This window comes from Ambystoma mexicanum, chromosome 7q, assembly GCF_040938575.1.
Source record: "Ambystoma mexicanum isolate Mex_15411 chromosome 7q, UKY_AmexF1_1, whole genome shotgun sequence".
NCBI classification, from domain to species: Eukaryota; Metazoa; Chordata; class Amphibia; order Caudata; family Ambystomatidae; genus Ambystoma; species Ambystoma mexicanum.
The window spans coordinates 157,596,090-157,609,596 of record NC_090941.1 but is presented as its reverse complement, the minus strand read 5'-3'; the positions used below and the strand labels follow the sequence as shown (position 1 = coordinate 157,609,596).

Here is a 13,507-nt window from a genome sequence, read left to right as displayed (position 1 = left end):
TCTGCTCGACGGCCACACCTCAGAATATTGAAATTGAGTTCACTATTTCAAGGCAGATTAGCCTATTAATCATCACCATATAATTCATGTTTTTGTTTTAATACAATCTTTCCTTCCCCTTATGAGTGTATCCTGTAACTTAATACACTTGCAGTGCAATGACCTGAAATGTACAACAGGGTCCACAGGAACCCAAAGAGCAATCCATGTGTGGCAAGGCAAAGGCTACAGAAAACGCACATTGCATTGCATACGTGACACTGATCAATTCGGCTATTTTCTTATTACAATCTACTTTATCTGCCTCCGTTTGATGGTTGGCCTTGCTCTTAAGCCAACTTATTGCACTAGGCATGTATTCTAAAAATATCTGAATATTTGTAATGTATGTATTCGTGTTGGCTGTATTGGTTGATGTTTGTATTTTTATGCGGGCGCCTTGAAGTGTATTTATGGCTTTGCTGCACTGTATAAACAATAAAAACAAACATAGCAGCTACATATGAGAGCTGTTAAGCCACATCTGCCACTGAAAACTCCCAGCCACTCTTCTGCCAGCACAAAAGTAGGCTAGTAGTTTGTGACTAAAACTTTGCCTGTGTTGTAGGGGAGGAGGCAAAGCGAGCAGGGAGCACAACAGTGATCTCTGGACGGCCTCTGGTATATCTTGCTCTTTCCACATGACAATTCTGTGTTGTGAGTAGCTTTTCTTAATTGCACAAGTCAAAAAGAGAGAACGCCCTCCACATCTTCTCTTTGAATTGAGAGAACATACAGCACCAAGAGAAAGGGAACACCGTCGGACAATAGTGCTATAAACTACAGTAAAAATAGAAAATTATAAATCAAACAAAATATTTAACATATGCTACACAATGTAATAACATTCCAATAGTGATGCAAGTCTAAAATTCTCGCATTCATGTGTTTGGCTTAAACACTTTCATGTGAAACTGCAATAAATATTGTGATGACTTCAAATATCTATAAACACATCAAGCAGATTTGGACTGAACAGATTTTCAAAACCTAGTGCAAGAAACAATTGTTTGTGGTGATTTTCTTACAAGTAAAACAAGATTCGGCTGATGGTGTTGTGTTAGAAACCTGTGGGTAGTATTAGAACGCTCCCAAAAGGTACCTTATAAGTCAGCATGCCGTTGGTAAAGTTGGGAACCATGAGGACCTTGTGAGTAACTCTGTTGACTTGGCAGTCCATCACAACATGCTCCAGTGCCTGGGCGTTCTGACCAACACCTTTCAGGTTAAAGATGTGCTCTGTGCCATCGGTGTGGTTCCTTAGAATAAGCCGGCCCTAAGGAGAAAAACAGATGAAATTAAACAAGTGCCAGTACTGGAGAAGAGAGGCGCAACTTCCACCCAGACTTATAGAAGGAGTTGTCAAGTGTAACAATCATCTATACTTTGGATAGTTCATAAGCGTTGAATTATCCCATTAGAAAAATATAGGCCCTGGATATTAGAGAAAAGCAAACCAAAAAGTAGAATGTTCTAGAATATATAATATATATACATACAAATACACACACACACACACTATAGGGCAGTGATAGCCGGCCTATAGTTAAGGTGCTTCGGTCTCTTGAAGGAACCCCCCAAAATTCTATTGTTAACTCCTGATTTGAATAATGGCTTTCACCAAAATTTTGAAAGCGATTAACCCCCTGCCCCCTGCGCAGATTGCAAGGTTTCGTAAAGATCTGTGAAAAACAAATAATATTAAGCATCCCCCCCAAAAAAAATTCTCCAAAAGTGCAGCCTACTTCCCATTCATTTTCCCATAGACAAACAAGGTCAATTTTCTATAGTTATTAACTTTTGATTCAAGTAATGGATTCTACTACACCCTTCCGGTAGTGTGGCAACATGTGAATTAGTTAGGCCGCAATCATAAGCATCTTTAGCAAAGACATCTTTAATCTCCATACATATTTTTCTCAATTCATTTCTATCCTCATGTCGCATGCATCTGCTGATAAAATCTGCTCCTCTACCATTTTTGAAAATTCTGGGAAATCTTCCAGTGGAGGAATCTCTGTGCTTTCTTCTAACTGTGTGGCTGTGTCTCCCTGTAAAGCTGCCACTTTTAAATATGTTGGTATATCAGCTTCCACTTCAATGGGCTGATTTTCCGTTTCATTTTCATTTAAGTCAAATATTATATAATCCTTTTGATGACAGCACACTGTCTCATTTGAATCAAAAGGGTACACAGATTGAATTTTAAAGATTCCTTTGGGCTGAGAATCCAGGTACTCTGGCAACACACCCCCTGCATCTACATACCTTTCAGGGATTTTCCAATTACCATGTTATTGAAATCTGCAGCATAATGTGATTTGTGTATGGCCATTCCTAATGAAGAATTTTCCCCTAAATGAATATCTTGACATCCTTTATTATTCACCATAATATTTACAGACCCTTCACCAACATCTATCAATGGAATGTATTCATAATCCAGGCCTTGCTGTTTTACGGATTCATTCAAGCACACAAATGCATCAGAATCCTTCATCTGCTGTCCGTTTTTGCACTTCAGGGTTATTGCAAACTGTTTGGTGAATGCAGGGATAATAGTATCCTTCCTCAGCTGTAATTCAATTTCATATGGGACCAGTTGTGCGCAATGATAAGCCCTTCTTTTGTCTTCAGATTCAGGTGCAGGCCCACCTAGGCGTGACCATATTTTTTTATTAAGGAAATCTAACACCATACACATTCTGTGCATGATATTATTGCCCATGTAAAAGTAATTTTGTGTCCCACTCACTATCAACACATTATGGTGAATTGTTTTCTGTCCAATCTGCCTGCAATTCGATATAATGTAGTATAATTTATAGTTCTTTGAAGTATAGCGCCTTGAGGTTTATAGCAACTCACTGAATGGGATGGCATCTTGTTACCAGCAATAATGTGGCACACACATATAGCCAGTTCTATGTTGCCAGCATAACAGGTGAATATGTGGCTGGGGGCATGCAAGGTATGGAATTCATAATGCAGCCAAAGCCCAACATAAAGCTAGAGAGAGTAAATGTGCATCATTTTTCTTTCTTTCCACAGAGAGTAAAAGTGCATCATTTTTTTTCTTTCTCTGGATTCCCTCATGCATAGAGGACTACATTATTGAATATTATTTATATAACTGACTGATTTAATTAACAAGTACTAATCAATAATGCTAACTCATTAACATTATAATGTAGTCCCATGTACAAAGTGAGGTGAAAGTACATATTTTAAAATTCGTTTTTTAAACGTGCATTTTTCTCTATTATTTTCTCTTGCTATGCAGAAGGCAGGAAAGCAGCAGGAAATCGAAAAAGATACAGTTATAATCTGAAGCTACCATTGTTTGTGACATTCGGGTGTTAACAGAATACATTTTCTGCTAATATGATTGGAAGGAAGTGCATCGGCAGTTATGCCACGTAAGCAGCAGAGTTCTGCTGGGGAAAGACTGACACAAAAAGTTCAGATCGCTTTTGCTGGGCTCCAGAGACGGATGATCTTGGTGTCTTAACATTGACTTGAGAACCATATGTTCTCGCCACACACACTTTAGACACTGAGATTACGAAGGCAACCCCTGCCAACCGGGCCGCTCTTCTGAGGGAAATTGCCTGGGGGAGAGAAAACCACAAATCTTTTGGTAAGCACCCAAGTTCAAGTGAGGTTATTTTTTTTAGGCGATTGCTTGGCAAATGTGTTCTAAAAAATGCTACGCAGTTAGGATAGCAAAGCAAAAGAAATCCCATGCATTTAATTTGTCATATGATAATGTTGCAAAGTGAATGTTGCTCTGTTTTTGTATTGTTTCTTTTCTTATTTTTTATTACAGAGAACAACACGCTGTGATTGGTAAGATGTTATTGTCAAGATGCCTACCTCCAAGGAGCCAAGTCCGACCCAGCAACCCCAGAGGCAGGCATCATTCCCCCCAGGGAAGTGCCAGCGGGCCCAAGCTGGGGCCCTTTGGACACAGTCCTGGCGCCTTAGGCCGCAGGCTCATGTTGGACCCCTGTCCTGGCGCCTTAGGTGCCAGGCTCATAAAGCTAGACATGTGTTCAAGTGTTTTAATGTGCACTTACCTGATGCAGACCATGCTGCTACATCCAGGCCGTCTTGAGGCCTGAATGGAACTACTTTACCTGTGGGACTACTTTCCACCTGGGTGTGGTCGGGGAAGGATACATACCTGATCGGTGGAAGGATACATGCCTGGAACTTCTTCCAAAGCTATTTAAACCACGCCCGATCAGCAACTCACGCTTCGCGTTGTTCTGCTCCTCGCAGCTGGACGCTCACCGTGTCAGCTCCTGCATCTGGACTTCAGCCACGCCTGTCAGCATCCTGGGTCGCCTGCAAAGGGAGATAATAAAGAATTGGAGAGAAAGAAGACCTTACCTGCTAAAGCTGCATCACGGGGACATCACACCGACGATCCTGAAAGGGAAGACATCATTTTAAATGCATTTCGCTTCGATCGCTGCAGCGCTGCATTTCACCCACCTTTCCTGGGCGCCTCCATCTTCAGCAGCGATCATCCGGATCCGCACCCACTTCCCAGAGCCTAGAGAGAAAAGACAAGAAAACAAGGTGAGAGAAGGAAGGGAAATAGGAAAAGCTCAGTTTCCTTCTAAGACTTACCTGTTGGGTCATTCCCATTTCATTTCGGGTCCTGCCGCTTCCTGGCATTCCGGACCCCGGCCCCAATGGGGAAAAAAGACAAAGACATTGAATGAGCGAATGCAAAGACATTACCTGAACGCTCATCCAGAACTTACACTTCGGGTCGGCGCCATATCTCCGGCATTCCGAACCCCGGCCCCTAAGGGGAAAAAGACATAAGCATTAGCGCTTGCTGCAATAAGACAATGAACATTATTATTAAGCTTGAACTTTTGAACTTGCAACAGAACTCTTACAGCGCCTCACCTGAATAGTCAAGCTTATTTTGAACTCCCATCAAACCTCAATCCAGTGAAGTAACTGGGTTTCAACGCGCCCCTGCATCAGAAGCAGGATGGAGAACTCATCCTTCCAGACCCTAAGGTGAGACTTCACGGGGAATCGTGGAAGGGTATCGAGGAGGGTTGGAAGGGAGTGGGAGGCTTGAGCATTATTCCGTCAGTAGGTAATACTCCCTTTTCACGCACAGGGGAATATTCCTGTGAGCCAGAAAAGCCAGAGTAGAGGGGCCCTTCCTGTCCATCATCAGAGTCCTGCGCTTCACCATTGAAGAAGCATCAGCACTCGAAGCCAGACCTGCGCCTCCGTGGGAATCAGGTGAGCGTGACAGTTATTTTAAATTGCAATTGTTTTTAATACACACAATATAAAAGCAGAACGTGTATAGAGTTTTGTTTTTCTCTTTTCTTGGTGCCATTGGAATAATATTCTATGACACGGGGAAGATTTTTTAGGTAGTACATTTGTCATGTTTCCCATGCAGATGGAATAGATAGACTTAGCATTGATAAATAGTTGTATGCGTGTGTTCTCCCAGTGCATGGTGTCTGGGTGAAATCTAATACAAAATATATATTACTGGGGGTCTATGAACCAGTAATGAGGTCTATGGAAGCATAGTTCACTGATGTAGATAAATCAGTGTTAACACCACAGGTTATTGATAATGCTCTATGTGAAATTGTGGAGTTTCTGAATGTAGGTCCAAGGCTCTCTATATATTACAAGAACATTCTAAGAATAAGGAAGGTTTTGTGTATGTTGGGGCTATAAATAGAACAGTAAAGTTATGCTCACCACAAGAGATTACCACCAATAGTGTATACTACTAAATCATCCCATATAGTGTAATAAGACATGGTCACTGAAAGGAGGTAAGGCCAAACCCAATCTAAATGCAAGGATAAGTCATAACCTAATTACCACTCTTCTTTGGCGGTAAGAAAATACCGCCAGACCCCAAATCTACACAAAATATCCTACAAAGTTATGGTGCGTTGCAGGCCGGGAAAGTGATCATAGAGCACCTGCTGGGCATGGCAAGTGTGTCTTACACCACCATCCGTGCATTAGAGGGAACACATTTCATAATAGCAATGTGTCACTAAAAGCGAATTTCAGAATGTCTCAAATAGAAGCCACATTCTCAGAACTAGTGCAATATCTGGAGGCAAAGTTATATGCACATGGTCATCAAATAATGCCACAGAATGGCATGACCACATTTATGGTGAAGTACAGAAAGAACCACTAGACAGCATTTTTGCAGAAGGCAGAATAATTCAGGTCTGCCTTTTGAGATTATTAAATGCAGCTGATAAACATGCAGAGAAAGATTGTCTGATACGGCTATGCGCCAAGACATGGTTTATTCTGAATAAGTCCCTGCGAATGCAAGAAAATGATACTAAGCTGATTAACAGGTTAAAAGCCGACCTAGATGGGGCAAGTAAAAAGGAGGAAATGTTAAGAGCAGAATTGGAGGTATGTCAAAAAGACATGCAGTTAAAATGTAGGGATCTTGATACTCAATTGTCCAAAAGCAAGAAACAGTTTGAGGATAGTGAACAAGAATTGGTACATTTAAAAGCGTTGGTAGACCATATTAGACGAGACAAAGATGAGGTTGTTTTGGAAATGCAGATTTTACAAAAAGAACATTGTGAAAAAGAAAGTGATCTTCAAAATGTTGAACAGGAAATGATTAAAATGTCTCAAGAAAGAGACAAGAGAAACAAAGAATTCAATGAATGCCAAATGCAAAATGTGCGATATGCAGGAGGTAATTAATAAAATGAGTGATGAAAACAACCATTTGCAAAAAGAGGCAGACAGGCTCCTTAAGAAGTGTAAGGATTTGGAACAGCAAATGTGCATTTCCAGGTCACAGGATAGACGGCAGGGCACCACATTCAATGGAGTTGAAGTGAATCCTATTTCTGCCCAAAGAGCTAGTGCCCCAGTGATTGGGCCGGTGACTGAACTTGGTTGCAGCACCCTTGGGGGATTTGATACACCCATTGGGGGCTGCCACCAACCCCATACACCTGAAACCAGGGTTGAATCACCAAGTAGTGCAATGTGCATTGCAACGAGTAGTGCCATAAAGATAATGAAATCCATCAAAGCTCTGATCAAACCATTTAAAAACGGAGGGGAGTGCTGCATAGAGGATCACTTAGAAGTGGTGCATGACATATTTAAAGCCCTCCAGATACCTAAGGAACAATACTGACAGTGTTTTCATTTAACTCTAGATGCTCCCACAGCCAGTATCATAAGGGGATTAAATGAACAGCAGAATATGACATGGGCTGAGTTTGAAAAAGAGATTAGACGTCATTTTTCTCCTTTCCAGTCATTACAGGAGGCGAAGAAAGTTGCTTACACAATCACTGTTGGGCCTAATACATCCCCTCGCCAGTTTTTGCAAGACTTTTCTCGTTTTGATGCATCTTTTGACCCCAATTCCAATGAGTTTAAAACTGCCTACTTGTATGGGTTACAGAAAGACATATCACAGTTGGTCCGTGAATTTGACTGTGATAAATCACTTGAATGGATTGTACACCAAAGCACAAAACTATATTAGGTACTCTATTGTCAGGGTAGAGAAAATGATAAAATGAAAGACACTAGACCAAAATCTAAAGAACCCTCAGCAACAGTGATGGAAATCAGGTCAGCCAAAATGTCCCTTGAGTCTGCTCAAAGTCCAGGTAAAAATAATTTGACACCTGAACAAAGGGGTAATCAACAAAGTTTGTCACTTCCTGCACCAATGTTTCAATCACATGATCCTAGTAATAGGGAGAACTACATCAGCCCTAGGTACTTAGGAGATAGGCCCCGGGCATGCTATCGGCCTGATCTGTCAGTTATGAATAATAATCAGAGACAAAGTCAGGATCAAAGAAATAATGGTCCCTACCAGACATTGGAGACACAAAGCAGATTTGATCCCAACACCATGATATATGGTAATCAGGATAGACCCCGATTTGTGGATCAATTTACTGATAATGGGAATCAACATAGGGGTCAGTACCCACAACATGAGAGACAGGACATGAGGTAGAATATGAATTACGTTCCACGTCAATACAATGATTCACCACCAGGGGACTACAACCAAAGGATGGGCGCACCTCGCTCCCCTCCACAAATGAATCAAGAGTTCAGAAGCAATCCCAATAAAAATCATTCTCCTGAGAGGTATCAGAATAGATCCAAGCAGGGGGAAAACAACCAATATCGATCTAAGCCACAGAGAGAGGATTCTAGAGAAATGGAAAGATTCCAGTGTCTCGAGGCCCAAGTGAAAATGTTGGCTGAAAAATAGGAAAGCTCTGTACAGCACAAAAACAGTCATCAAAGGAGGGGGCAGAAGGACATAGCAACGACCGGGGGGTTTCAGATAGTAAGTGACTAAGTAGGAATGATAACTGCAATGCTAAGAAAACAGATTGCTCTGATATGATTTTGCATAATGACTCCGAGATGCCTAAAGATTCAAAAATAAAGATACCAGTAAATGAACATGTGACAGAAAGTGCAAATACCTTTATGAAAGAAGTTCGGTTTAACCTAGAGCTAAATCAAACATTGGAGATTTGTACAAACGAAACAAGAAAACCTAAAATTCCAAAAGACCAAAGAGACAGATTTAAGAAAAATGACTCATGTATGGGGAATACCAGTGAACAGGGAGTAAGTGGGGATGCTATAACTCCTTCCCTGGGCAATCAAAACAATCACCAAACACAAGCAGAAAAAAAGAAATACTCAAAAGGAGGGTACAGGTCAATCCCCGGAAGAATTCTTTGAGCCACATATTTTTGAAGAAGTTAAAAGGACTGGTACCATACTAAATTATCACAAATGCACAGAATTAGACAATGACAAATTGCCAAGTGATGTTGTTACACATGTTCAGTTGGAGGATTGTAATGTGACCTCTGATGATACCTGGATGGATGGGCGAACAGTGGCCATACTCCAAAAACCCTCTGAACATGGGGAAATGAATAAAGTCTCTCACACAGAAAGGAGGGAAAAATATCTTTCCATTTACCAATGTGTTTAGCCAAAAGTGAAAAAGGCCTCAAAAAGGTGAGTCCTGAAATCAGCAAAAATGTGCACTTCTTATGTGTATTAGAGGAAGTTGAAGACCGGTATTATGCTCCCATCACCGTAGAAGAGAAATGCAATCCATTTGCAATGATTGACACTGGCGCTCAGGCCACAATTATGTCCAAAGAATTGTTAAAAAGTATGAATGAGGGGAGATCTCCACAGAATCAGATCACAGTGAGGCAAAATGAAGGTCCCGTGCATAACTTTAACGAGGAGGAGGTGCCATTTATAGCTGTTACCGAGGTTGACATAAAGATAGGAAAAATCAGAATGAAACAGGAGGTATTGATCACATCTATTTGTGAAATTCCATTCCGGATTGAGACAGATTGCCTGAAAAGATTGCCTCCTCTCATAGATGGGGTACTCCACTGTGGTCATTATCCAAAAAAACATTGAGACCTAAGAAACTAAAATCACAAAACAGCAATATAAATGAATGTCACACAGCTGCCAAAACAAATGATGCAGTAGAGGTATATCTCTAGAATAGCTGTATTCCTAGCGTCACTGTTAACTTGATGAGTCAAGATAAAAAATGCAAAGTGAAAATGAGAAACAATCTGTACAAATATATTTAGACCCTAGAAAAAAATGGCAAACTGCAATAGATGAGCACACATTACGTTTTTATTTAAAAGAGAAGACATGCAAACAGAATATTACTCCTAAAACAGACACAGAAAAACACATTACTACTCTTGCTGAAATACGCATGGAAGATGAGCAACCATGGGTTCACATTGGTATAAATGACTATTCTAAAATAATAAAAGCCACCTTAGTGTGTCAAGGGTTTTGACCCATGTTGAATTAATAGACGGGGTAGATGTGGGGATGAGCTGTCGCCGCCCATCATTCTATCCCAGAACAAAACTAAATCAATAGACTGGGTGGATGTGGGGATGAGCTGTCGCCGCCCATCATTCCATCCCAGAACCAGGAAAACCGCGCGGTTGTGTGCACACCAAAATGGTTGTCTAAACTGCCAACCACCAGTGCCAGCATGATGGACCGGAAGCGCCAGGGGTAAAAGGTGGTGTCAAAGGAAAAATAACAGGCCTGTGAGCTTAAAAGCACTTGAAAATCACCTTTGTTTCCCTGAATGCAAGCTCAAAATGCCCATTTTAAACATCACAAGATACTCAAAAATCTCAATGAACACCAGCAGACATTTGGCAGAATGTATTCTTGTGTGCATACAAAATCTGGGAAGATGAAGAGCCCAAAACAATGTTTATAACAAAACTGGCTGAGCTGTGGATGTCAGCAGCTTAAGTGAAATTGGACTAAAATTGAAATGTTTAAATTAAATGAGTGACCTACTTTTGAGTGTAACATAGTTAGCAACTGTTAAATGTCATGGTTTTGAACTTAGAATCAGCATTCTAGCTGCATGTGTAAAAATTGTAAGTTGGATTTAAACTGGGAACAAACAGGACATTTAGCTGAAGCTTGGCTTAAAGAAATTGAATTCTGCCTGACAACTATTCCCGACTGGAGTTGAACTGGCTCAACAACTCTTCCCAGGCCTGGCTGCATCCTGCTGCCCCACCAAAAGGAGATCACACCTCTCTGATTGAATTAAGGGAGGGGTACCTGCAGACTGCAGGAAGTTGAACAAAGCCCTGTCCTGGGCTCAGGCAAATGTTATATTGGGGGGGTCGTAAAATGGCTTCCTCTTGGGAGAAACTGGGAGGGGCAGTGCCTGTGAGAGCCAGCTGAGCTTGGGGGAAGTGGATAAACCAGTTATTCCACCATGTGATGTGGGAAGCCACACCCCTTTTTGACCAGGGCTTAATTTTAAAAAGATAGATAACTCATAGTGCGGACTGGTCAAAATTATATAAATAATATCATTATTCTTGGGATTTTTCTGTGCACATTTTAAAAGGCGTTAGGACTCTGTACCATGTTCTGAGGCAGAACCCCGCTATTTATTGATACTGCAGACACTGTGTTTAAGCTAGACAAATGAAAATTTACTGGAATGTGTGTAGAAGGGGGTGTACAGTTGTGTCAAATCTGGAAAGGTTTTAAAGGTCGTTATCTGGATGAAATGGGGCAGAATTCTGTCAAAAGTGGACACGACATCGTACAAAGACAGGGATCTGATGGTTTGGTACTACAGAAAATATGTTAACTGGACCTATAATATTAGAAAAATGGTACATAGATAAATGTGTGTTTGGATCAAATATAGATTTGTGTGCAATTTGACAGGGGAAGGATCCTTGGACCATAAAACCTACAGCATCACTCTGACTCACATTTCCTTCCCCCAATCAAGGGAGAGAGGAGGAATTGGCCAATGATAAGTGAGAGGGGCAGGTTTAGCTATGACCAACGCACACACCCACCTTCTAAAGACATAAAAAGGACCACTGAAAGACAGGCAGGACATTCACTTTCCACTTTCTTGCGGGACGCTTTGCCGGGAGACTCCAGACTTCAAATCCATCAGCCTCCAGAGACCAGAGATCCAGAGAGACCAGAACTGTGCAGTGCTGAGAGCAGAACTATAGACCAGACCGTTGTGAGCAGAACCAGTGCTTGACAGACCCAGAGAGCAGAGCTGACCCAGATAGCCGGGACTTCAGAACCACCCGCCGGAAGTCCCGTCCAAACTGACCAGACCTTGACGGCTTATTTCAAAAATATAGTGTGAGTTCTCACTGTGCAAAACCAATCTCTCAGTTTAATATAATCTAATTAAAACTATTTTCACCTATTTAGAACTACCTCATAGGAATCGTGTGTGTCATTCTGTCCTTTTTAAAGCTGAAAACTGCCACCTGTCATTTTGAACTTTTAAATTTCAAATCCGAAAAACTACCTTCACAAAATCGTCCGTATCTCCGGAACCGTTTGTGCTAGGAGCGAAATTTAACGTTTATCTTAAAGCTAAGATTCTAGGCTTTCCGAACCTTTCAGAACCTAGAACCGACTTCCTACTCCTTATAGGGCCTCCGTAATTACGCTCGACGCACGCGATCAAATTTGCCGCGATTTGACATTTTGCACAATTTCAGCCACGTGTAAAAATCAGCAGCTCCTTGCTTTCCTTTGCTAAAATTCGCTTTAACCTGCTAGTTACTCAGAGCATTGCTAAAGTGAGCCTGAACTAATATAAACTAGATATCACCCACCCTGAACCTATAGAGGGAATTAAAAGCATTTTTAGCACATTTCTTACTTCATTGTCATCACATTCAAAGCATTTTGGGCCTGTGTTTCAAACTTCTACCTGTTTTCCTCTAAGCTTGCTGGGGGGGGAACTGAATTTCGTATTGTATTTGATTGCATTCCTGAGAACTGTGTGCTCTTCTTTCCATCTCCTTATATTGCATAAAGGGGGGAGCGAATTGTCAAGGAAAAGTGATTACATTGTCTTTTGTTGAAGCCATATCAAGTTATTTTCTGTACTGCATTTCACTCATCATTGCATTGTCCTTGAAGCCATAAAGGCATTCTCTACCACCTTATTTTTCTTTTCCTATTCATAAGTAACCAAGAACTGTGCTACTGTAGGAATACCTATTGCCGATTACTGCTCATATTCACAAGTGTGCTATCCATTATCAATTTATTTATAGAAGTGTGATATATATATATATATATATATATATTGTTTCATTTTTCAAATAAACCTTTTAAATTTGCAAAACAAGCCTACTTCTTGGCTCAGTGGGGTCAAGGGGGATTCTAAGAGAGGGGTGTTATACAAGGGTTCATCATCCAGATTATAACTTGCCATAAAAATATATAAATAAGGGCTTCCTTTGGGCATCCCAGACAAGGCACTGACTTAGTGGGATTGCTTGATTGGAGTCACTTACAAGCGCTTGAACAGGAAAGAAGCTTTATTAATAACAAATTACTGCAAAAAATAATGGAGGGGGAGGAGATCCCAAAATTTAGAATTAAAACCCAATATGTCTCTGGTTTGGACAGTCCAGACTTTGAAAACCGAACTGCGGGCAGATGTATGCCGAAGATTAGTATTGGACAGAAAACAATTCACCATAATGTGTGGATAGTGAGTGGGACACAGAATGACTTTTACATGGGCAATATCATCATGCACAGAATGTGTATGGTGTTAGATTTCCTTAATCAAAAAATATGGTCACGCTTAGGTGGGCCAGCACCTGAATTTGAAGACAAAAGAAGGGTTTATCATTGCGCACAACTGGTCCCATATGCAACTGAATTACAGCTGAGGAAGGATACTATTATCCCTGCATTCACCAAGCAATTTGCAATAACGCTGAAGTGCAAAAATGGACAGCATTCATTCGGAATGGCCATACACAAATCACATTATACTGCAGATTTCAATAACATGGTAATTGGAAATATCCCTGAAAGG

General features: G+C 40.9%; 1 protein-coding gene across 1 annotated transcript in view; it reads right to left on the bottom strand.

Moving 5' to 3' along the window:
• CFAP47 (cilia and flagella associated protein 47) overlaps positions 1-13,507 on the bottom strand; it is a 3,369,192-nt gene that overhangs the window by 1,338,100 nt on the left and 2,017,585 nt on the right. The window contains exon 48 of the mRNA XM_069639370.1: positions 1,142-1,315. Coding sequence (XP_069495471.1) covers positions 1,142-1,315 — 174 coding nt within the window. The remainder of the gene's footprint in view (positions 1-1,141; positions 1,316-13,507) is intronic.